We start from the raw sequence: 25,805 nt of genomic DNA on the forward strand, positions 1-25,805 counted from the left end.
ATCAGTAGGAGAGCAGAACATGGACAATTGGAACAAACTGCCCCCTGGTGGACTCATTGTGGTGTTGCAGGTAACAGGAGCAGACTGAGACGTTTCATGAGGATTGTGGAGCACTGAATCATGATTTGTAACATTTGACCAAAAGGTATGACAATATTAACTAAAGAACAATTCAGAGTGACTGCAATGAGGAATGTACCCGCTGCAACACATATTTAGACCGAACAGCGATTGCATGCTGCAGCAATGTGGCTGCACTTTGTAGCCCATATTATTTAGACTTAACTAATAATTATTTGTTGAGGTATCATGTTTTATATTCATAGTTGTTTTCATTAATGATGCACATGGAGTAAACGCACTAATTTGTTTTAGATGTTTATTGGCAAGTATGGGCGCAGTGCGGTGACTGCATCCGCTCACCTTTGCATGTGAAACACTGTAGTCACGAAATCGTTATTTTGTTGAATATTGTTTGGACAAATTCAGTTCAAGCTACTTTCGTATAAACCACCTTGTAAAAAAAATGTGATTTTTCTCAACCCAACTAATCTAACCATTCTGACGAATATGATGTTGTTGAGCTGCGTCACTATACGTCCTAAATGGCTTCTTTGTTGCATTGTTTTTTTGCTCTTCACCACAGCCCCAACGTGGTGGCGACACTAACAGTGACGTCTGGAGTGTCGCACAAGTGAGACTGACTGTTAATGTGTCGCCGGACACTTGCTCCGTTCGCTGAGACTCAAAACTTATCCATCCCACTCTACCCTAACTGTGGATCTGCTGTCGCTCGGGGCTATCAATGAGATTCTTCAGGCTAACCTTCAAGTGCTTCGTCGACGGCTTCTGAGTCTCCCCATCCAGTGGAAACTCTCCACCTGGCCCGAACATCGGTGACCTCCTTTTCACCGCTTTTGACCGAGCTCTCGAGTCACATAATCAGATTGTCATCAGAAAAGTGTGTTTCAAAAGCAAAGTGGCAGCAATCAGCAAAGAACATCAGCAAGAAAATTAAAGGTAAATGTGGGTTGTTTTAAACACAAGTAAATTTACTGGCGAGAATATATGACAATTCAGTTAGTTGAAAGTAGTCTTCCAAACTATTGAGTAAAAGTAAAGGAGTATTTTAAAGGGAAAGGCAAGTCAAAAATTTTCTTGAACATATATGTTCTATGCACCCGACGAATCTACACACAACATTCTTTATATTCATCAAATTATATCCTTATGCATAGAACATATAGGAACGAAAGTGCAGTGATGAGGCTGGAGAGACTGTGGTCATGTGACTGCCTGGCTTCGCTTGATTGGTCAAATGGAGCAAAATGTAAAATAGAGAAAAATGTGGTACTTTTTTGTTTAAAGTTAAACGCTAGCTTGCAGGAACAATAGAATTGTTATGAAATGTTACTTGCTCTGTTTTTTATATTTCTCATGCCGATTTATGGACCAATAAAAGCGAAAATGGGATATTTTACAATCTATCTTTTCTCATCCAGGTAAAAATTGCCTCTGGATGGAAGCGGGAGACCTGTCTGAAGGAGAGGCTGGGGGATCAATTCATAATGCCCTTGTGCCTGTGTCTGGAGTGAGCTCAGTACGCGGTGAGGGTCGAGATGCTGCTACACCCCTGAGCCAGGAGAGCGGTTCATCGGAACCAAGAGTTGCAGAGAGAGAAACCTGGACCAGACAGATGGACTTCATCATGGCCTGCGTGGGTTTTGCTGTAGGCTTGGGGAACGTGTGGCGCTTTCCTTACCTTTGCTACAAGAACGGAGGAGGTACAAACTTAGGACAATAATAAATTGTGCAAAAACAAGTGCTATTAATTCCCTCCACCTTGTGTTGAAGCACAAATTCTAGTTGAAGAACAATCCAAACTATGATGCTCGCACCCAATTCATATATGTTTTAGAATTATGACCAAAAGGTTCAATCTTGGTTTCATAGAACTCGGTTTCATCTTTATAGGTCACGAAAAAATAGCATTTGAAGAGGGGTGTGTAGACTTTTTGTACACTCTCCAAATGTGTTTTGTGTTACAGGTGTGTTTCTCATCCCCTACTTGCTAATGGTGTTCATCGGGGGCATCCCTGTTTTCTTCCTGGAAGTTGCATTGGGCCAGTTCATGAAGCAGGGAGGGCTTTCCGCCTGGAACATCGTGCCTCTTTTCAAAGGTCAGTCAAGACAGGAAGAGTACACGGTCACCGTCACATCCGTTCTCGTCCTGATCCTGCATCTTCTCCCGACCAGGTCTGGGCTTGGCGTCTATGGTGATTGTGTTCTTCTGCAATACCTACTACATCATGATTTTGGTGTGGGGCCTCTACTTTCTCTTCCACTCTTTCACCAACCCGCTGCCGTGGGCCACCTGCGGACACACTTGGAACACCGTCCACTGCACAGTCAACTTCAGCAACAATTGCCACAACATCAGCGTGAACTCATCTGCTGCTCAAGACATGTCCCCGAATCAGTCACTCCTGAACGACAGCTGCGTGAAGACGGAAGGCATGCGCTCCCCAGTCATCGAGTTCTGGGAGTATGTTGTCTCTCATGATAACAGTCTCTTTGCTTTTGCAGAGTCCGTTTGAAAGAGTTGTCTCCCTCACGATCTTGTGTTCTTGCTCACAGGCATAAAGTTCTCCATCTGTCTAGCGGGCTTCATGAGCCAGGGAGCATCAACTACGAGGTGGTGCTGTGCCTCCTTGCCACCTGGATCATTGTTTACTTCTGCATATGGAAGGGAATTAAAAGCACAGGGAAGGTACAGTTCATAAAACTGGGTGACGAGTTGTGCAGCATTTGTTTTAATATTAGTTTTAAAAAAATCCTCTTTGTTAACCCTCAATATTTGTCTTCTTCTTGCAGATTGTATATTTCACGGCTCTGTTCCCGTACGTGGTTTTGGTTATTCTTTTGGGGCATAGTGCCACCCTACCTGGAGCCATTGATGGGATTGTATACTACCTGAAACCAGATTGGTCCAAACTAGGAGAAGCACAGGTAGACTCGTATTTCTATGAACATCCGCTTATCTGTATTTGGCTGCTTAATGGCAGAATTTTACATCCAAACCTGTCATTAATTTTTTTTTTTTACACCTTTGTGGTAGGTGTGGATTGATGCTGGAACCCAGATTTTCTTCTCCTATGCCATCGGACTGGGTGCCCTGACGGCACTGGGCAGCTACAACCGCTTCTATTACAACTGTTACAAGTAAGTTTGAATGGCTCAACAAACATCGTTAGCATAAAAATAATGGTTTTAGAGATGCGAGGGTCCACCCAACGACAGTGACGTTCCTCATTTGAAATCTGCCCTTTCTCTATTCCCAGGGATGCGTTTGTGTTGGCGCTCATTAACAGCGGAACCAGCTTCTTTGCAGGCTTTGTCGTTTTCACTGTGTTGGGCTTCATGGCTACAGAGCAAGGTGTGGACATCAGTGAGGTAGCTGAGAGTGGTAAGTCATGCGGAATATACTTTTTATTGAATATAGAGTTGAATATTAGTCAAGGCTCCCTTTGGTGAACTGTTTGTGTAGGACCCGGCCTGGCGTTTATAGCCTACCCAAAGGCTGTGACTTTGATGCCTCTGGCTCCATTCTGGGCAGCACTCTTTTTCTTTATGTTACTTGTACTTGGCTTGGACAGTCAGGTGAGATATGGAATCATTCATTTGGGGCGCTTCTCAGTTAATCGGGAACATTGTAGAAGAGTGTGTTTGTCCTAACTGTAAATGTGTACTGCTAAAGCAGTTACTGTACCACCATGATGTGTTTATGATAAGAGTATTGCCAAAAGTCAGATGTTCAAGATTTAAGGAACCTGTATGAATTCTAACAACTGTATCAAAGACAAAGATTTATCGAGAGAATAAAATTCGGCAGCACAGTTTCTCATTTTCTTTTCATGTGTGCCATTTTACTCATTTTGCTCTTGCCTATTTCTCACCTCAAACATTTTCATTTCAGTTTGTTGGGATAGAAGGTTTCATAACCGGACTAATGGACATGCTTCTTCCTAAACCCTCCTTTGGTACATTGCGGCGAGAGATGGTAGCCGCCATTTGCTGTTTCATCTGCATGATCATTGACTTGTCCATGATCACAGAGGTATAGTTTTCCCTTAATTGTGTGTGTGTGTGTGTGTGTGTGTGTGTGTGTGTGTGTGTGTGTGTGTAAGTGTAAGTGTAAGTGTAAGTGTAAGTGTAACATGTAGATGTGACGTTCTGTTGTTAACCTTGGTTAAAAAGGAACCTCTAATGGTCACAAGTTACCATAGCAGCGCTGTGCGCATTTTGTAGATGTATATGTAGATGTAGCTAAAGTATACATACTGTAAATATGATTTTAGCACTCTTTGATTATTATAATAACTTTTTATAACATGGTACAATACTGTAAATATGTTTTCAGAAGTCTTTCATGAAACAACTTCTATTACAAAGTACAATGCTGCAAATATGTTTTTAGAACTCTTATGCAGTGAAGCCGCGATTAACGAACCGCAAAGTAGCAAGGGATCACTGTACCCCAAATCGTCATACTAATCTTTCTCTATGGGTGCAGATGTTGGAATTTCAAGTTGGTTATCAATGCTTGTATTTACTCACAAATGTCAGCGTTCATTCACTGCTGTCTCTGCCAGGGAGGGATGTATGTCTTCCAGTTGTTTGACTACTACTCTGCCAGTGGGATCACTCTGCTGTGGCAAGCTTTCTGGGAATGTGTGGTAATTGCGTGGGTCTATGGTAAGACACGAGCTCTCCGTTCAGTCTCTTGTTGTATCCCTGTATCTTATGACCTCTTGTCAGGCGCAGACCGTTTCATGGGCGACGTGGCTCGGATGATCGGCTATCATCCCTTTCCGTACATGAAGTGGTGCTGGTCCTACATCACGCCCCTTGTCTGCATGGTAAGTACCAATTTGTATGTTTTCACATTTCATGTCTGCTGGTAGCAACGTTAATCGAAGTATGCTTCTAGGGAGTGTTTCTATATCATTTGATGAACTATCAGCGCCTAACCTACAACAAGTTGTACGTATACCCGTGGTGGGGTGAATTGTTGGGCTGGACATTGGCCCTTTCCTCCATGCTTTGCATCCCACTCACTGTTGTGTACAAACTGCTGCGTGCCAACGGATCATTTCGGGAGGTCAGTTTGTCTGCTTGTCTGTTTTGTATTTTACATACCTCAAACCCTTCAAAATAGGCCTTGGATCTTTAGTCTTTTCCTACGATTTCTTTTGAACACTCATTTGATAGCCGTATAACCGGCCACTCACTATGTGTTTGCAGCGATGGACACGCCTCATAACCCCACGATGGGGCAGACATCACCTGGAGTATCTTACCGCGGAGAACGAAGGCATGCCGCTGCGGAAAGGATCCAAGAACGTTCGTATCTCAGAAGCGTAATGCGATACCCAAATACCGATGAAGTAGCAACCAGAGGTGGGCACTCCGTCCATCCTTATTCATGATACAATCGTCCCTCCGTCCCTGTCCCCTCTCATCATTTGAAGGGCTTCTATCACTGGTCCATCCCTCCCTCCATCATCGGTCCGAGAAAAAAAAACCTCATGGTAAAACATGATGATGAACCCAACTTGATTAAAATGGCGGATTGCAGTAATATATCACAATATATATCACTCAAAAAAGTCAATTATATTTCTGTCAATGCTATCTGATAAATAGGATATAAAGAAATAGTCTCCTTTTGTCACCTCCTGCATGGAGAAACCAACTTTTTTTCTGTTTAACCTTCATATTCGGTCCAAACGTACGGCTTACACACGCGAGACAAAGTGGAAACGAAAATGCCTCTTGATATCTTTTGCCAACTCCCACGTTAGTATGCCGAAACGGTCCGTTAGACAATGAGTTTATTTGGCGCTTAAACAATTGCAGGGACAGGTGAAAACCCACTTCTATCGGTCCTCTTTTTTATTAACTTTTTCATCCCGGAATGCCCACCTCTGGCCGCAACATGACATGTTAATCACTTTAAATTTGTTTTGATGATGCAGCCAAAGATTGGCCAACATTAAACACCACAGTAAAATATAAAGACATGTTTAATTTATCACAAGTTTAATAAACCACTAAGAAAAGACATGTTTAATTTATCACAAGTTTAATAAACCACTAAGAAAAGATTTACATTCACTCGTTTGTGTTCATCCCACTAGTATATACACACATTGTCTTGTGAAAGTGAACATTGACATCATTATGCTGGGTCCCTGAAGAAGTAAGCTCAAGATATCAGCAGGACACTTGTTAAACTGTCAAGGCAATTCAAGCATATTCATTCTTGGAACCAGTAAAAAAAAAAAAAAGATACTAGTAATAAAATATGTGCTCACTCTTAGAACTCTCACACAAGCTATAAATACATGGCTATTAATCCCGTGTTAGATTCTCCCACGCAACCCCCCTTCTCTGCCTCTCACAGAGCCACATAGTGTGAGAGCTTCTGTGACAGCAGCCACCTCATCTCATTAGACAATATAACAAAACGCTTGTTGTCACAGCAACGGCTCCCTGCATTTCCATGGTAATTGTGCTGCCATGTTAAGGTGGTGGACATTCTTCCTGTATGGGGGGGAGGAGACAATGTAGACCAATAGTGAGCAACGGCACGCCACTAATTCAAGAGGAGAATGGTGAGTTGGAACAGGCTGTCCCCTGCTGTTCACATTGTGGTGGTGTAGGAAACATCCTGGAAACACAGAGAATCCATTTGAGCTGAGATTGGAAACTTGACGTGTGATTGATGGAAATAAGGCAATGAACTCACAAGGATGACGTCGCTCTCTCCCGGTTTGTTGTTAAGGATGTGGAGCACTGCATCGTGAATGGTGACGAACAACCTGCTCTTTAGGATCAACTCTGAGAAGAAACCTGCTCTTTCCAGCTGCTCCACCACACAGGCTAATATTTTACCGGGATGAAAAACATTTAAAAAAAAACATGCTAAAGAGGGTTGTTGGAAAACCAGTTACCACAAAGTTCTACAACAAGTGCAAAGTAGTGAAAGAGATTGATGCACATTCCAAATTTTAGGGAAGGCAAAGTTATTTTTTGATTCATCTTTAAATTCCCCCTGCTAGCCAAATCTCCCTAATGTTTTGTGAGGAACGTGTGTTGGTAGATTTGTTTGGAGGACCACTGACCTTGGCAGCCTGCGAGGTAAACTCCTACACCAATATCTGTTAGGTTCTGGAAAATCTGGAAGAAAAAGTCAAAAATTACAATAAATGAATAAATAAAACTTGCTTCTCATAGCACCTGAGTACATTTTTCAAGGTCTTCACGGCGACGCTGTCCACAAAGTTAGTTGTTGAGAGGTCCAAGATGATGCTGTGAGGAACCTGCGTATCGGTGAGTCCTTTCTTGTCATGGCTCTCTTTCGAAGCCAGCGCGTTGCTGTCATAATACTGCGACCTTCCCATGTCACAATTGGAGTCGGACATTGTGTCGGATTGGTAGGCCTGGTTCACGTGGCCTTTACCAAATCCATTTACTGCAGATTCGGTCGTCTTCAAGGGTATACCATGCTTAAAATTCTCTTTGAGTGCTGCAGTGATTTTGATCTCTTCCAAGGAGAATGTGTTATTGGACAGATTACTGGCACTCTGCTGGGGGAAAAAAGATGATGGATGGATGGATGGATGGATGGATGGATGTCAATTCAAAATGAAATGTAGCATACTTGATGCTTTGCTTCATTCTTGTCTGACTTTTTCTCCTGCTGCTTCAGCGTAACATCTTGTTTTTTCTTTGCTGCCAGCAGTTTTCCAATTTGAATGCCGCTCTACAAAACATAATAAGAGTGTAAGAGTGTAGCAATGAAAGCTTGGGAGTGAGTTGGAAATTAGATGGTAATGGCAGCTCGGGCTAGCCTAAAAGTGAGCAAGGACAAATGCTAACCTTCTCTTGTAAGGCCTCCAAGTACATCTCAGCATTGGTGTAATAGATAGTTGCGGAAGAATGAAAAATTTTGATTCCGGGAATCTCTTTAGCCTGTGGGCACAGATCAAGAAAATTAGATTCTTATTGTTTGCTTTCATGATGAATTTTGTTTTGTTAGTATTAGTAACTATTCTTGAAAAAAAATCCCATCACTTCAGAGGAATTCAACCCCTAAGTATTCTTTAGAATAATATATTGTCTGTGAGGTGGCTTGGTGGTGCACTAGTTAGCACGTCTGCCTCACAGTTAGGAGGGTGCGGGTTCGATTCCATCTCTGGCCCTCCCTGTGTGGAGTTTGCATGTTCTCCCCGTGGCCATGTGGGTTTTCTCCGAGCACTCAGGTTTCCTCCCACATCCCAAAAACATGGTTGGTAGGCCGATTGAACACTCCAAATTGCCCCTAAGTGTGAGTGCGAGTGCGGATGTTCGTCTCTGTGTGCCCTGCGATTGTCTGGCAACCGGTTCAGGGTATTCCCCCCCTACTGCCCGATGACTGCTGGGATAGGCACCAGCACACCCGCGACCCCTGCTGTCAACTGAAAATGACGGTTGCCGAGTTGTGGGTCAAAACCAATCATGATACAGCTTCGGAAAACTGGTGAGCTTTGATTGGTTGTGATCTGAGACCTGGCAACCGTGATGTCATTTTCAGGCGACAGCAAGTGGCAAACTTGCTGCCCCCTGAGATGGATAGAAACAGCTGGATTTTGCCTGTTTAATTCATATAAAACAATAATGAGAATGCAGTGATTCAACTAGTTGGGCTGCGCAGAACATATACCATACATATTGGGCCATGGTTCTCATTACCTCTTTGTATGTGTCTACATCCAGATATAAATTGGTGGCTGGTACTTGGCCCAAGATTGAATAGCGTGGCCTGAGAGAGACAATGACACAAAACATGAAACCACCTCACTTGCTTATCACACTCGAGTGTAAATACTGACGGGTACGTACAGCTGGGTTCGGAAGATAACCGTCAGCATAGAAAAGGCAATGGATACAGCCAAACCCAGGTCCAAGTTGAGTAGAATGGTGGATGTGAATGTTACCAGCCACACAAGCTAGAGGGCAGTAAAAGTACAAATTAACAAAGCTGCATGTAGCCTGGCGGGATCTTTCGGAGTGTTGGGTCATACCAAGTCAACCTTGTTGGTCTTGAACAGCATAGGCACATCAGAGAACTGCTTAAACATTCCTTTTAAGTTCACAAACACTATTGTGGATAAGACAGCCTGAAGAACATGCACAGATAGCCACAACATCATTAACCTTCCAAAGCAGAGGTGTAAGCACCAGGATGAAACATTCAAGAAAGGCATTTGAACTTTCTTTGAAGGGTAAAAAGTCGGCCAAGAAACCAATACCTTTGGGAGAGCTTCAAAAAGAGATCCAATTTTTAAGACCGTAATCAGAACAATGATGGAAGAAATCAGTCCTGCGACCTGATGAAACACGCCATGCAGCCTTTCAGCGTCACATATGAGATTAGGAAGGAATCAGAGATATTTTTTTTTGCCAATGGCAAGTTGCTTTACTTGTGTTCTTCCCCCAGTACTCTCCTGAATGAGGCTCCGCGACAGGGAAGAAGTCACGGAATAACACTGAAAACAGCCGCCGATGGTGTTGCTAAGTCCGAGAGCAACCAGCTCCTGGTGGAACAAAAAACAAACAATATTCTTAAAAGTTATATTTGGTGTTGTTACATTAACAACCTATGTCGTGTAAGGAGTGTGTTCAATAATATTAGTGTACTGCTTGTTAACTTTATAGCCAGGTCAACACATCGTTGCCACACTGAAAGCATTGGGAGGCGTATTTAAGCAACACAAGTGTGATTAGAGCTTGTTCTGCATTAATGATTAATGAGAGTAGCCCGGAGCCTCTCTCTCAGTCTTTGCGCTTCGCATACCTTCACACATCTCTGTCAAAAAATAATAAACTGCTTCCATGTGATATCTTGAATTGAAAAACAAAATTTTGCCTTGGGTTTCAAAAAATTATTTAGAAGATAACACTTGTATAAGCAAAAGGAACATCGAGAAATGCATTAATGAAGGAAAATCAAATGCTGGAGAGTAGTTTTCACTGAATTTGATATTATTTTTTTAATAATTGGATGGAAAACTCAAAAATTGTTTGTCTTGCCTCACCTGGTTGCTATCCACTTTGTAGCCATGCTTGAGGGCAAACGTTTTACCAAGAGAAATGTTGATGGCATAGCCCACAATGGCGATGGCAAAAGCGTCACCAATCAATGCAGAGAACAGCGTCACATCTGGAGCTCGGGGGGCATTAAGCCTGGAATGGAAGAAGATAAGCGAGATAAGCGAGGATTAGGTGGAACACAAAGAACTCATGAAGTTTAGTAGCTATCTCAAGATCTGCAAAAACATGGTGGAATCCATATTTGCCGATATCCGTTGCCTTATCTCCAAAGGAGAAAGCTCAACGATTGTTTCCTTTTGAGGCAGTCATGCATGGCTGGGGCTGACTTCAGCGATTGTAAATATTTGTGTCACGCATTCTACAGGTGTTCCTTCGACTTAACATATTTTAATAATCCCATTTGTAATAGTTTATCCACTACGACTACTGTCAGAAGAAGTGTGAATATAAAGGACACAAAAGAGTATCTGTAATAAGGGGGGGAGGGGGGGCTCAACAATTATTTGTACGTCTAAATCCGCTATACTGCATGTTTGACAACTTGCTGCCATCCTAAAATCTCAAAGATTTACTCACCCACTTGGGATCTCACCGACAACATCAATGTTGTATTTTGTAGCAAGGCCACAAAAATGAGTGATGATTGTTGCTGCAATGATCTGCAAACATAAGAGTGGACGAGATCATTTCAGGTTAAGGTCAACTTTAGCGCATGTAAATATGAGTTGGCCCGTTGACCTTGAGATTTTTATTATTATTATTGTGCTAAAGATCTAAATCAAAAGGACTTACCATGATGAGTTCTATGGGAATAGGCAGGGGCAGCTTCTGCCTGTAGTATTGATTGAGCTCTTTGATCACAATGAGAATGGAGAGGGCCACCAGACTCACCACCAGCTCCGGTACCACCGTCTGGGGTAGCAAGCGGCATATTTCCACCAGAGTCTGTTATGAAAAAGGCTAAGAATTAAACCTGGCAAGAAACACATACATAATTGTTTGTAAACGATGAGCTTTATGTGTCGTACTCACGTAAATGAGCGAGAATGGACCGGAGAAGCGAGCTGGAGTTACCCCAAACAAATATTTGAGCTGGGAGCACAACACATGGCACGCTGATCCTGTGGTGTATCCTCGAACCAGCGGCTCAGACAAGTAGGTGACCACGAAACCAAACCTCACCACACCCAACAGGATCTTGGGGTGAGGGAAAGAGATCTGGTTGAAGACCTCAGCGTGGTAGAAAGTTCGAGACAAAAGTAGAAACGCACCTGAAACAATCCTGCTAGGACTGTGAGCGAGCTGGCTATCTGCACTCTGTAAGCATCCCGTTCGTTGATATTTACGCTTCCTGTCCCATTTGTAGCATTAACAAGGAAGTTACTATCAGGAGCCAACCGCTCGGTCACAGTCCCGATCATGATACTGATCACTGCAAAGGTACCTGAAACAATCAATTCATCAAGACTCATGCAAGGACGTCTGTGTCTATGGAAACATCATCTGTGTTCCACTCACCGATTGAGATGTGTCTAGAAGTGCCGAAGATGAAGTAGACCAGAACCGGGTAGAGCGAGGTGTACAAGCCAAACACTGGGCTCAGAGAAGCCAGAAGAGCATACGCCATGCCTGATAGCAAATCAGAGTGCAGGCCATGCCAACTACTTTCCCATGTTTTCCATCATTCATTCGTTTATTTATCGATCTGACTGACCTTGTGGTAAATGCATGATGCCCACGCTGCAGCCGGCGATCAGGTCCCCCATTGCATTCTCTCTGATGGCGTATTTAGGCAGCCATTCAAGAACAGGCACCCAGCTCATCAAAACGTGTTTGGCACGGGGCACAGAGCACCTGGGACAGTCAGTAGACATATGTACATTAAAGCTTGTTGTGAATACATTTGCTGAAACTGAATAGGGCCTCGCAGTTCAGAGGTGGTGGAGCTAGCTTTCCTGTGTAGAGTTTGCATGTTCTCCCCGTGCCTGCATGGACTTACTCCATTTTCCTCCCACATTCCAAAAACGTGCATAGAAGGTTCTTTGAAACGTCTAACTGTAAGTGTGAATGTGAGTGTGAACAGTTGTTTGTCTACACGTGCCCTGCGATTGGCTGGCGACCAGCTCGGGGTGTCCCCCGCCTCTTGCCCAAAGTCAGCTGGGATAGACTCCAGCACACCCTTGACCCCAGTGAGGGGCTTATTCAAAGTCTTGCTCCACTAAAATGTAACATCATGAGAATTGCAACACATGCTACAAAATTTCCCCAAATGTTACACTGTGTACAAATATAAAGACGGTGTTTTCCAACTGAGTGGTGAAATGCAGGAAGTGATAAAGCCACTTGTTGGACCTGGCACTCAAATTCTGTTTGGACTTCAGTGGTGAGCAATACAAAGCAATGTGCTTTTTATGGCTACAAATCAATGCTGTAATTGTTGCTTGCCGATAATCATGAATGGTTTTCATCAATCACTACCAATTCGTCTGCAGGCATATTTACAACCATGCAAATAAAATCTCACATCCATTATCGCTTTTGATTATTGATGGTGGTTACCTCATGGAGCCTTTGAGACGTTCACTGAAGGTTGGCTTTGTAGACCATACCCCTTTTTGCGCCAACTCATCCAGGGATACCTCATTCAAAACTTGTCGCTGTACCGAATACTCCACCAAAGAGCAGTTCCTCTCCTCCATGTTAGTGTATATTTTTCTTTCCTGGATGTAAAACTGGTTCCCGCTTTGTGCCAGAGGATCCTCTAAGAAATGAAACTCACACAGTTGCACATCAATTGCTGAGAAGGGAGTGAAGTTGCCTGTATGTGCTCTACTGATTAACACGGCCTATTCCTCAAGCTGCTATTGGTTAGTGGGAGTGACTGATGTTTTCCTGCCCTTATATGACAACCGCCCGAGTTTGCTTTCTGCACAAACATAATGAGATGGAAATTATACTTTAATTTTTATAGTGTCAGCTGTACTCAGAACAAGTAAAAAAAAAAGTTAAATGTTTTTTTTTTTTCAAGCCAGCAGTATTAATCATAACCATCCCTCATTATGACATGTAACAGTGAATTAAGTTGATAACATTTATAGTCAAGGACAACTTGCAAATAGTCCCGGCTCATAGTCACACAAAAAAAAAATCTTTGCAAAACGTGCAATCATCATCAAGAGAATGAGGCAACATGTAAAATTAGCACCTCAGTGCTGGTGCCCTTTTACTTTGTATTATCTTTTTGATCTTTAGTTTGAGCAAGTTAATGTTTAGATAGGTACTTGTTAAAATGACAAATGTCATTATTGATGGGAGGTTAGCTTGCATAATGACAGAAGGGGGGGGGGTGATAAACATGTAAGACAAAGTCTTTATTTTATTGCACGATTTATGGCAAAGCCACCATTACTACTGATACTTTTCGACTAGCAATTCAATCACTCTTCACAAATAGGAAATGCTAAGTGATTTCATTATTTTTAACTTTCAGTTAAAATGCACATTTTGTTTGACTCTAATGAAATGTCTCATTCTAGCAATATCTTCCTGACATGATGTGTACTTATTGTGACCTTGTGATTCCCCGATCACCCCCCCAGGAAAAAATGCCCATGATGCTCTGCGTTTCACGTAAAAGAGCAACCCACTCATAGAAGGGGAGTTATTTTTCTGAGAGGAATGACTAACAATGTGAAAAGAAAGAGGAAGCATTCCTGCACATATTAACCCTGGCAGTTGTCACATACATGTAAATGCCTGCAGTTAAGAACATTTTGATGATCAAGCAAAGCTGAAACAACATCTCAGGGGATGAGCAAGAAACAAAAACATCACACTTTTCCCAAAAAGCATCACGAAGAGTATTAATGTTTAAATGAGAGGAGGAAAAAAACAAGCTAAAATAAATAATCAGACATGTACTGATTTACATGATGTGACGCATATCACTTCTAGAGACCTAACATATTTGCGGTTATGGAGCTAGGCAGACAGTTAAAGTTGGGTATTTTTCCAGTCCTATTTTTTTATTATTTTTTATTAAGCTTGGTGATAGGAAACATAAGGAGACAAGCTTTCTGTCACTCAAAAGAAAGCGAGAATTATTATCTGTATAATTAGTGGTTAGCACCATCTCCTCTGAAGCTCAAGGTCAAAGTTCAACTTTGCATTTTCACCTTGTTCTTCCAATGGTTGAGCCCGGCTGATCGGTTGCCAAGCAGTCCATTGTGGACAGATGGACGGATAGACAAACGGATGGATGGATATGATTTTACTGTCATAGCGGCCCACTGTGGGAAACTATAACTAATACCGCAGTACCTACTCATTACATTTTTGAGGTGTACCTAATTTTGTAACTGGTACACATCTCTCAAAAAATGCTTATTAAAACCATAGACTCAATTCGCAAAAATTTTTCATCAACCATTTAGGATGAAACTCTCGTCAGGTTTACCGTTGCGCTTGAGATGAGCTCAACCCTGGTGGTCAACCATTACAATCACTCAACCATCCACTAAATAAGCGTGACTGTGACAACAGCAAAGGTTTGTTGATGTCAGTGTAGCATAATTTCCACACACATTGCAGCACACGGTGTAACAAAACAAAGTAACCATTTATCCGAGGTCCGTGTAATCAGTGACACCTAATCAGGAGCTGTGTGTACGTGTGCACCGTCACACTCTAGATGCACTTTAAGTTGGCCACGGTTTTGAATTTGGCCAAAGAAACTGGCTTCTATTTTGAATTGAAAAAAGTATATTTTGGTCATAATAATACAACAAACTGAGAAACTGAGGTCACACCAAAAGAACTGAGCAGGTCACGTTATCTGAAGTTATCTGATCTGTCACTTGCTGTATATTACAAAGTATCCAAAAAGATTTGATACAGACGGATGTCAGTGTTGCCAAGATAATGGGTACTTAAGATTTGGAATGATGTTCCCAGGACATTTTGCCCACCGCTGGGAAAATAAAAGGCAGCCGTGACATCCCATTATGAGATCACTTGCTTATCGGAAGTGGAATAGTTGTGACATATGTCATGAAAATAAAACTACATTCAGAAAAAATATATATAATGTACAAAGAGTATAACAGTAACAATACTAGTAATACTAACCCTAACCCTTAGTCTAACCCTAGATCCAACCCTAACCCTAGCTCTAAACCTAACCCTAGCTCTAACCCTAGCCCTAGTCTAACCCTAGCTCGAACCCTAACCCTTGCACTAAGCCTAGCTCTAAGCCTAGCTCTAACCCTAGCTCTAACCCTAACCCTAGCTTTAATACTAACCCTAGTCTAACCCTAGCTCGAACCCTAGCTCGAACCCTGACCCTAGCTCCAGTAAACCCTATCCCTAACCATAGCTCTAACCTAAACCCTAACCCTAACCTCATCCTAGCTCTAACCCTAGCTCTAAACCTAACCGTAGCTCTAACTCTAGCTCTAACCCTAACCCTAGCTCCAGCAAACTAATAATGCTAACCCTAGTCTAACCCTAGCTCGAACCCTAACCCTAGCTCCAGCAAACCCTAACCCTAGCACTAAGCCTAGCTCTAACCCTAGCTCGAACCCTAACCCTAGCTCCAGCAAACCCTAACCCTAGCACTAAGCCTAGCTCTAACCCTAGCTCTAACCCTTGCTCCAGCAAACCCTAACCCTAGTCTAACCCTAGCTCGAACCCTAGCTCGAACCCTAAGCCTAGCTCCAGCAAACCCTAACCCTAGCACTAAGCCTAGCTCTAACCCTAGCTCTAACCCTTGCTCCAGCAAACCCTAACCCTAGCACTAAGGCTAGCTCTAACCCTAGCTCTAACCCTAGCTCGAACCCTAACCCTAGCTGCAGCAAACCCTAACCCTAGCACTAAGCCTTGCTCTAACCCTAGCTCTAACCCTTGCTCAAGCAAACCCTAACCCTAGCTCTAACCCTAACCCTAGCTCCAGAACCCTAACCCTAGCTCCAGCAAACCCTAACCCTAGCTCGAACCCTAACCCTAGCTCCAGCAAACCCTAACCCTAGCACTAAGCCTAGCTCTAACCCTAGCTCTAACCCTTGCTCCAGCAAACCCTAACCCTAGTCTAACCCTAGCTCTAACCCTAACCCTAGCTCGAACCCTAACCCTAGCTCCAGCAAACCCTAACCCTAGCACTAAGCCTAGCTCTAACCCTAGCTCTAACCCTTGCTCCAGCAAACCCTAACCCTAGCACTAACCCTAGCTCTAACCCTAGCTCTAACCCTTGCTCCAGCAAACCCTAACCCTAGCTCTAACCCTAGCTTTAATGCTAACCCTAGTCTAACCCTAGCTCGAACCCTAGCTCTAACCCTAAGCCTAGCTCCAGCAAACCCTAACCCTAGCACTAAGCCTAGCTCTAACCCTAGCTCTAACCCTTGCTCCAGCAAACCCTAACCCTAGCTCCAACCCTAGCTTTAATGCTAACCCTAGTCCAACCCTAGCTCGAACCCTAACCCTAGCTCCAGCAAAGCCTATCCCTAACCCTAGCTCTCACCTAAACCCTAGCCCTAACCCTAACCTCATCCCAGCTCTAAACCTAACCCTAGCTCTAACTCTAGCTCTAACCCTAACCCTAGCTCCAGCAAACTAATAATGCTAACCCTAGTCTAACCCTAGCTCGAACCCTAACCCTAGCTCCAGCAAACCCTAACCCTAGCACTAAGCCTAGCTCTAACCCTAGCTCTAACCCTTGCTCCAGCAAACCCTAACCCTAGTCTAACCCTAGCTCTAACCCTAACCCTAGCTCCAGCAAACTAATAATGCTAACCCTAGTCTAACCCTAGCTCGAACCCTAACCCTAGCTCCAGCAAACCCTAACCCTAGCACTAAGCCTAGCTCTAACCCTAGCTCTAACCCTTGCTCCAGCAAACCCTAACCCTAGCTCTAACCCTAACCCTAGCTTTAATGCTAACCCTACTCCAATCCTAGCTCGAACCCTAGCTCGAACCCTAACCCTAGCTCCAGCAAACCCTATCCCTAACCCTAGCTCTAACCTAAACCCTAACCCTAACCTCATCCTAGCTCTAACCCTACACCTAGCTCTAACCCTAGCTCTAAACCTAACCCTAGCTCTAGCTCTAACCCTAACCATAGCTCCAGCAAACTAATAATGCTAACCCTAGTCTAACCCTAGCTCGAACCCTAACCCTAGCTCCAGCAAACCCTAACCCTAGCACTAAGCCTAGCTCTAACCCTAGCTCGAACCCTAACCCTAGCTCCAGCAAACCCTAACCCTAGCACTAAGCCTAGCTCTAACCCTAGCTCTAACCCGTGCTCCAGCAAACCCTAACCCTAGTCTAACCCTAGCTCGAACCCTAGCTCGAACCCTAAGCCTAGCTCCAGCAAACCCTAACCCTAGCACTAAGCCTAGCTCTAACCCTAGCTCTAACCCTTGCTCCAGCAAACCCTAACCCTAGCACTAAGCCTAGCTCTAACCCTAGCTCTAACCCTAACCCTAGCTCCAGCAAACCCTAACCCTAGCACTAAGCCTTGCTCTAACCCTAGCTGTAATCCTTGCTCAAGCAAACCCTAACCCTAGCTCTAACCCTAACCCTAGCTCCAGAACCCTAACCCTAGCTCCAGCAAACCCTAACCCTAGCTCGAACCCTAACCCTAGCTCCAGCAAACCCTAACCCTAGCACTAAGCCTAGCTCTAACGCCAGCTCTAACCCTTGCTCCAGCAAACCCTAACCCTAGCTCTAACCCTAGCTTTAATGCTAACCCTAGTCCAACCCTAGCTCGAACCCTAGCTCGAACCCTAACCCTAGCTCCAGCAAACCCTATCCCTAACCCTAGCTCTAACCTAAACCCTAACCTCATCCTAGCTCTAACCCTACACCTAGCTCTAACCCTAGCTCTAAACCTAGCTCTAGCTCTAACCCTAACCATAGCTCCAGCAAACTAATAATGCTAACCCTAGTCTAACCCTAGCTCGAACCCTAACCCTAGCTCCAGCAAAACCTAACCCTAGCACTAAGCCTAGCTCTAACCCTAGCTCGAACCCTAACCCTTGCTCCAGCAAACCCTAACCCTAGCACTAAGCCTAACTCTAACCCTAGCTCTAACCCTTGCTCCAGCAAACCCTAACCCTAGTCTAACCCTAGCTCGAACCCTAGCTCGAACCCTAAGCCTAGCTCCAGCAAACCCTAACCCTAGCACTAAGCCTAGCTCTAACCCTAGCTCTAACCCTTGCTCCAGCAAACCCTAACCCTAGCACTAAGCCTAGCTCTAACCCTAGCTCTAACCCTAGCTCGAACCCTAACCCTAGCTCCAGCAAACCCTAACCCTAGCACTAAGCCTTGCTCTAACCCTAGCTCTAACCCTTGCTCAAGCAAACCCTAACCCTAGCTCTAACCCTAACCCTAGCTCCAGAACCCTAACCCTAGCTCCAGCAAACCCTAACCCTAGCTCGAACCCTAACCCTAGCTCCAGCAAACCCTAACCCTAGCACTAAGCCTAGCTCTAACCCTAGCTCTAACCCTTGCTCCAGCAAACCCTAACCCTAGCTCTAACCCTAGCTTTAATGCTAACCCTAGTCCAACCCTAGCTCGAACCCTAGCTCGAACCCTAACCCTAGCTCCAGCAAACCCTATCCCTAACCCTAGCTCTAACCTAAACCCTAACCTCATCCTAGCTCTAACCCTACACCTAGCTCTAACCCTAGCTCTAAACCTAGCTCTAGCTCTAACCCTAACCATAGCTCCAGCAAACTAATAATGCTAACCCTAGTCTAACCCTAGCTCGAACCCTAACCCTAGCTCCAGCAAACCCTAACCCTAGCACTAAGCCTAGCTCTAACCCTAGCTCGAACCCTAACCCTAGCTCCAGCAAACCCTAACCCTAGCACTAAGCCTAGCTCTAACCCTAGCTCTAACCCTTGCTCCAGCAAACCCTAACCCTAGTCTAACCCTAGCTCGAACCCTAGCTCGAACCCTAAGCCTAGCTCCAGCAAACCCTAACCCTAGCACTAAGCCTAGCTCTAACCCTAGCTCTAACCCTTGCTCCAGCAAACCCTAACCCTAGCACTAAGCCTAGCTCTAACCCTAGCCCTAACCCTTGCTCCAGCAAACCCTAACCCTAGCTCTAACCCTAGCTTTAATGCTAACCCTAGTCTAACCCTAGCTCGAACCCTAGCTCTAACCCTAAGCCTAGCTCCAGCAAACCCTAACCCTAGCACTAAGCCTAGCTCTAACCCTAGCTCTAACCCTTGCTCCAGCAAACCCTAGCTCTAACCCTAGCTTTAATGCTAACCCTAGTCCAACCCTAGCTCGAACCCTAACCCTAGCTCCAGCAAACCCTATCCCTGGCCCTAGCTCTCACCTAAACCCTAGCCCTAACCCTAACTTCATCCTAGCTCTAAACCTAACCCTAGCTCTAACTCTAGCTCTAACCCTAACCCTAGCTCCAGCAAACTAATGCTAACCCTAGTCTAACCCTAGCTCGAACCCTAACCCTAGCTCCAGCAAACCCTAACCCTAGCACTAAGCCTTGCTCTAACCCTAGCTCTAACCCTTGCTCAAGCAAACCCTAACCCTAGCTCTAACCCTAACCCTAGCTCCAGCACCCTAACCCTAGCTCCAGCAAACCCTAACCCTAGCTCGAACCCTAACCCTAGCTCCAGCAAACCCTAACCCTAGCACTAAGCCTAGCTCTAACCCTAGCTCTAACCCTTGCTCCAGCAAACCCTAACCCTAGCTCTAACCCTAGCTTTAATGCTAACCCTAGTCCAACCCTAGCTCGAACCCTAACCCTAGCTCCAGCAAACCCTATCCCTAACCCTAGCTCTAACCTAAACCCTAACCCTAACCTCATCCTAGCTCTAACCCTACACCTAGCTCTAACCCTAGCTCTAAACCTAACCCTAGCTCTAACCCTAACCATAGCTCCAGCAAACTAATAATGCTAACCCTAGTCTAACCCTAGCTCGAACCCTAACCCTAGCTTCAGCAAACCCTAACCCTCGCACTAAGCCTAGCTCTAACCCTAGCTCTAACCCTTGCTCCAGCAAACCCTAACCCTAGCTCTAACCCTAGCTTTAATGCTAACCCTAGTCTAACCCTAGCTCGAACCCTAGCTCTAACCCTAAGCCTAGCTCCAGCAAACCCTAACCCTAGCACTAAGCCTAGCTCTAACCCTAGCTCTAACCCTAGCTCTAACCCTAACCCTAGCTTTAATACTAACCCTAGTCTAACCCTAGCTCGAACCCTAGCTCGAACCCTAACCCTAGCTCCAGTAAACCCTAGCCCCGACCATAGCTCTAACCTAAACCCTAACCCTAGCTCTAGCTCTAACCCTAGCTCCAGCAAACTAATAATGCTAACCCTAGTCTAACCCTAGCTCGAACCCTAACCCTAGCTCCAGCAAACCCTAACCCTAGCACTAAGCCTAGCTCTAACCCTAGCTCTAACCCTTGCTCCAGCAAACCCTAGCTCTAACCCTAACCCTAGCTCCAGCAAACTAATAATGCCAACCCTAGTCTAACCCTAGCTCGAACCCTAGCTCCAGCAAACCCTAACCCTAGCACTAAGCCTAGCTCTAACCCTAGCTCTAACCCTTGCTCCAGCAAACCCTAACCCTAGCTCTAACCCTAACCCTAGCTTTAATGCTAACCCTAGTCCAACCCTAGCTCGAACCCTAACCCTAGCTCCAGCAAACCCTATCCCTAACCCTAGCTCTAACCTAAACCCTAGCCCTAACCTCATCCTAGCTCTAACCCTACACCTAGCTCTAACCCTAGCTCTAACTCTAACCCTAGCTTCAGCAAACTAATAATGCTAACCCTAGCTCGAACCCTAACCCTAGCTCCAGCAAACCCTAACCCTAGCACTAAGCCTAGCTCTAACCCTTGCTCCAGCAAACCCTAACTCTAGCTCGAACCCTAGCTTTAATGGTAATCCTAGTCTAACCCTAGCTCGAACCCTAGCTCTAACCCTAAGCCTAGCTCCAGCAAACCCTAACCCTAGCACTAAGCCTAGCTCTAACCCTTGCTCCAGCAAACCCTAACCCTAGCTCTAACCCTAGCTTTAATGCTAACCCTAGTCCAACCCTAGCTCGAATCCTAACCCTAGCTCCAGCAAACCCTATCCCTAACCCTAGCTCTCACCTAAACCCTAGCCCTAACCTCATCCTAGCTCTAACCCTACACCTAGCTCTAACCCTAGCTTTAACTCTAACCCTAGCTTCAGCAAACTAATAATGCTAACCCTAGCTCGAACCCTAACCCTAGCTCCAGCAAACCCTAACCCTAGCACTAAGCCTAGCTCTAACCATTGCTCCAGCAAACCCTAACTCTAGCTCTAACCTAACCCTATCCCTAGCTTTAGCCCTAACCCTAGCTCTACCCTAAACCCTAACCCTAGCCCTAACCTCATCCTAGCTCTAACCCTAGCTCTAAACCTAACCCCTGCTCTAACTTTAACCCTAGCTGTGACCATAACCCTAGCTATAACCCTAGCTGTAACCCTAACCCTAGTCTAAGCCTAGCCCTAACCTTAACCATAGCTCTAACCTTAACCCTAGGACTAACCCTAGCGCTAACCCTAACCCTTGCTCTAACCCTAGCTCCAGCTGCAACCCTAGCCCTAACCCTAATCCTAGTACTAGCCAAACACTAGTCCAACCCTAGCTCTAACCCTAATCCTAGCACTTAGCCCTAACCCTAGCTCTAACCCTAGTCCAACCCTAGCTCTAACTAGAGCCAGCTCCAAACCTAACCCTAGCCCTAATCCTAGCCCTAACCCTAGCACTAGCGCTAACCCTAGCTCTAACCCGAAGCCTAGCGCCAGCTTTAACCCTTACCCTAACCCTAGCTAGCGCTAACCCTAACCCTTGCTCTAACACTAGCCCCAATCCTAACACTAGCCCTAACCCTAGCTTCACCCTAATCCTAGCACTAGCCCTAACCCTACACCTAGTCTAACCCTAACCCTAATCCTAGCACTAGCCCTAACCCTACACCTAGTCTAACCCTAACCGTCGTCCAACACTAGCTCTAACACTAACCCTAGCGCTAACCCTAGCTCTAACCCTAGCCCTAACCTTAACCCTAGCTCTGAGAGTAATTCTCAATGATATATATATATATATATATATATGTCAAGAATGTGTATTTGACTACTTGCTCTTTATTTTGGGGGACACCAACACATATTACACAACGTAAAACACATATCCATAGTGTCAGTTAAGCAAATGTCAAATTTTTATTTTCATGCCCCCAAAAAATAAAAACAAGGAATAAAACAGCAGACAAGTTTTAACAGGTTTTTAATGTTTTTTAAAACAATAATAATAATACAAGTAAATTTCAAACCAACAATCTAATGTGAAATTGCAGTAGATATACATACACAAAGCAGTTAACCAAATGTCAGATTTTTCTGTTTTAATTGGCGAATATAAAAACAAGGAATAAAACACCAGACACAAACACAAGTTTTAACACAAATGTTTATTAGAAATAATAATGATAATAATATTAAAAGCAAATTTCAAACCAGCAATCTAATGTGAAATTGCAGTAGATAGATTGGATAACAATATTTAGGCGTAATATGCATACACGTTATTTAAGAACTACTATAAGTGTTATATTGTATGGTGCAGTGTTTACCAGCTCAGTGGCCTCAGAGGAGAGTGTCCGCCCTGAGATTGGGAGGTCGTGAGTTCAAACTCCGGCCGGGTCATACCGGTGACTATAACAATGGTACCCATTTCTTCCCTGCTTGGCACTCAGTGTAAGGGGTGGAAATGGGGCTCCAGTGCCGCTCACGATCATTTTAACTTATAAAATCAAGAGTCAAGTCAAGTCAAGTCAAGTTTATTTGTATAGCCCTAAATCACAAACAGTCTCAAAGGGCTTCACATAGCCAAAGATTACCCAAAGAGAAGCAATATCTCCCCGTTTTTGCATAACGGCGCATCCCTTCATGCAATCAAGTTAGCTGTTAGCTTGGAGAAAACGTGCATAAAAGAAGTGGTGTTTCCCTGTGTGCTTCTTTCTTTCCTTGGCAATTCGTAAATCGACATTCTGACTTACATAGTTCACGCCAGGAGGGAGAGGCAACACCTTCACTGACTGATCCGTTGATGCACGAGGGGAATGGAAGTTGACTCGTTCGCGAACGGGAAAGTCCGGATTTGTTCCCTCACTGACCCGTTCTTGCGATGAACTGGAAGTGCGAATCACTCACTCACAGATCCATTCAGTTGTCTAACGGTAAATGCAATTCACGACTCAAGATCAAGCGAGCTTTTGCCTTTCTGCTCCACGGGAGGTTTCTGTCCTCCCTGAGCTTGCCTTAGGACACCTGCGTTACTGTTTGAAAGTAATTGGCAAGTGACGTCATTTTCTTCTTCGTTTTGTTTTACGGCGAGAAGGCACCAACTTCAATGCGCATTACCGACACCTACTGGTTGAAGTCATATGAACTGAAAAAAGAACGAATCATTGCAGGAAGTGATTCGTTCACTCTCGTTCATATATATATATATATATATATATATATATATATATATATATATATATATATATATATATATATATATATATATATATATATATATATATATATATATATATATATATATATATATATATATATATATATATATATTTTATATATATATAGTGTTCCAGAAATAACCAATTCACGTGTACGGATCAATATGCTTGTTACACCCAAACAACTTCTGTGCATTATTTATACAACTTAGAGCTTGTTCAGACTTTAAAACAAAGTAACCATTTATCCGAGGTCCGTTTAATCAGTGACACCTAATCAGGAGCTGTGTGTACGTGTGCGCCGTCACACTCTAGATGCACTTTAAGTTGGCCACGGTTAGAGGTGGACACTTCAATTTGGCCAAAGAAACTGGCTTCTATTTTGAATTGAAAAAAGTATATTTTGGTCATATTATTAATAATACAACAAACTGAGAAACTGAGGTCACACCATAAGAACTGAGCAGGTCACGTTATCTGAAGTTATCTGAACTGTCACTTGCTGTATATTACAAAGTATCCAAAAAGATTTGATACAGACGGATGTCAGTGTTGCCAAGATAATGGGTACTTAAGATTTGGAATGATGTTCCCAGGACATTTTGCCCACCGCTGGGAAAATAAAAGGCAGCCGTGACATCCCATTATGAGATCACTTGCTTATCGGAAGTGGAATAGTTGTGACATATGTCATGAAAATAAAACTACATTCAGAAAAAATATATATAATGTACAAAGACTATAACAAGCCAAGGTGTTAATGGTTTCTTATCTTGATGTGTTTCTGCAATTGAATCCATCTTTCAGTGGGGGCGTAGCCTATGTGCAAGATTGTAAACAGGGAGTAGGATTACTCAGAGTGAAGCAAGAGATGATTTCTGGATGATAACATTTTGTAAGAAAAATGTGTTTGCATTTCTAGAGATTGGCTGAAAAGGGATTCTCCCATCTATGTAGTTGCGGGCCTACAATTTGGGGGATTTTGGGGGTGATAAATTGTAACTATTGAGTTGACTTTTTGAATATAATTCCACTTTCTACCACTAGATGGGAGCATACCATTTTGTTTAAGTGCACATTATTTTTGTATTCATTGCTCTTGTTCACTATCATTATTAGTTTTAATATGTTTGTGTTATTTCAAAAGTGTGCTTAAAGGCCTTTAATGAATAAGTGTCATAATTGCTCTAAAGAATGCAGATTAATTTTTCAAATAGGATATTTCTACAGTATATTGGAGAGTTCACTCTTTGTGCAGGTGGTCTGGTAGGGAATTACTGGATATCAGTGTACGTGCAAACCTGTTAAATGTGTGTGTTTGAAGGGGCGGACTCTAGATATTTATTTGTCATTGGCAGCCACTCGTGGAAACTTGAAGAAACCAAAGGTCCAAGTAGTCTTGCTGGTCTATTTTAAACCCTTCTGCCAGTAAACACTTGCCCACCGCCTTGCCCGAAGTACACAAGACAGGACTAGCAGCCATCACAACTACAACTGAGAGTAAAAAAAAAATCGAGCTCTTCTTAGCCCAAAGACACCTAAATGATCTGAGTAGGACACTCCTGGTATGATTGCCACAAATGGCATGCTTTGCTACGAAGTCATACATGCATGTGACTGCTAACATTGCAAAATTGCTTTGTGAAATCTGGCCTGCATGTTAGCACTCAAATGTGCAGTTGTCCTTTCTCCGACAGCGTGATTTCAGTGGGAGGGTTTGAAGCCACATAGCACAGTCGATGAGGGCTAGCCTAAAAAATCTGAACTTGAAGGTTCAGATCCAGGCTCTGGTGTTCCATGATATATTTAATGCCAGAGATCATGTTAAGAACATGTTTAAACAATAAGTCTGTGCGCAGGAATCAGTCGAATGGATACTCTCCTGGTGGCCACCGCTCAGGCTGAGCATGGAGCACATCTTCTTAGGCAACTGGAGAAGATGAGAACTACCCAGGAGCTTACTGACGTGGTTCTAGTTGCTGGCGGCATTTCCTTTGCTTGCCACAAGGTGGTGCTGTCTGCATTTAGCCCATACTTCCAGGTGCTTGTCAGTCCAAAAAGTAGTCTCCCTCCACGTTAACACTAATAGGAGTTGGTTCACGTGATCATTTTAATTTCTGTTTAT

At 43.9% G+C, this 25,805-nt stretch overlaps 3 protein-coding genes across 7 annotated transcripts in view; 2 read left to right on the forward strand and 1 right to left on the reverse strand.

The window, feature by feature from the left end:
- Positions 1 to 6,167, forward strand: LOC148402152 (sodium- and chloride-dependent creatine transporter 1-like). Its single transcript, XM_088368913.1, has 15 exons — positions 1 to 145; positions 647 to 1,020; positions 1,503 to 1,784; positions 2,049 to 2,180; positions 2,257 to 2,545; positions 2,638 to 2,770; positions 2,875 to 3,009; positions 3,119 to 3,222; positions 3,342 to 3,466; positions 3,548 to 3,660; positions 3,977 to 4,117; positions 4,653 to 4,755; positions 4,819 to 4,919; positions 4,991 to 5,161; positions 5,305 to 6,167. Exons 3-15 carry the CDS (start codon positions 1,520 to 1,522, stop codon positions 5,422 to 5,424), a joined length of 1,932 nt encoding a protein of 643 aa, XP_088225039.1. The 5' UTR covers positions 1 to 145; positions 647 to 1,020; positions 1,503 to 1,519; the 3' UTR covers positions 5,425 to 6,167.
- On the reverse strand, positions 6,129 to 13,016 carry slc26a6l2 (solute carrier family 26 member 6, like 2). 4 transcript variants are annotated; one of them, XM_088368910.1, is made up of 20 exons: positions 12,718 to 13,016; positions 11,873 to 12,012; positions 11,677 to 11,787; positions 11,430 to 11,602; positions 11,191 to 11,355; positions 10,951 to 11,103; positions 10,735 to 10,817; positions 10,143 to 10,290; positions 9,528 to 9,641; positions 9,357 to 9,434; positions 9,129 to 9,224; positions 8,947 to 9,053; positions 8,797 to 8,866; positions 7,945 to 8,037; positions 7,727 to 7,828; positions 7,596 to 7,649; positions 7,311 to 7,562; positions 7,188 to 7,242; positions 6,812 to 6,945; positions 6,129 to 6,733 (listed from the first exon to the last, which is right to left on the reverse strand). In XM_088368910.1, exons 1-20 carry the CDS (start codon positions 12,855 to 12,857, stop codon positions 6,707 to 6,709), a joined length of 2,295 nt encoding a protein of 764 aa, XP_088225036.1. In that variant the 5' UTR covers positions 12,858 to 13,016; the 3' UTR covers positions 6,129 to 6,706. The 4 variants fall into 4 exon arrangements, with proteins under 4 accessions (XP_088225036.1, XP_088225035.1, XP_088225034.1 ...); XM_088368909.1 differs by having other exon boundaries at positions 7,596 to 7,652; XM_088368908.1 differs by having other exon boundaries at positions 7,311 to 7,649.
- Positions 12,496 to 25,805, forward strand: part of LOC148402154 (kelch repeat and BTB domain-containing protein 12-like) — a 17,174-nt gene continuing 3,864 nt past the window's right edge. Inside the window, exons 1-2 of one of the 2 annotated variants that reach the window (XM_088368914.1) lie at positions 12,496 to 12,541; positions 25,540 to 25,721. In XM_088368914.1, coding sequence (XP_088225040.1) covers positions 25,551 to 25,721 — 171 coding nt within the window. In that variant the 5' untranslated portion in view covers positions 12,496 to 12,541; positions 25,540 to 25,550. Of the gene's footprint in view, positions 12,542 to 23,873; positions 25,722 to 25,805 lie in introns of those variants that run through there. The other variant, XM_088368915.1, reaches the window with a different exon arrangement.

This window comes from Syngnathus floridae, chromosome 2, assembly GCF_059516105.1.
Source record: "Syngnathus floridae isolate MCC-2025c chromosome 2, RoL_Sflo_1.0, whole genome shotgun sequence".
Taxonomy (NCBI): Eukaryota; Metazoa; Chordata; class Actinopteri; order Syngnathiformes; family Syngnathidae; genus Syngnathus; species Syngnathus floridae.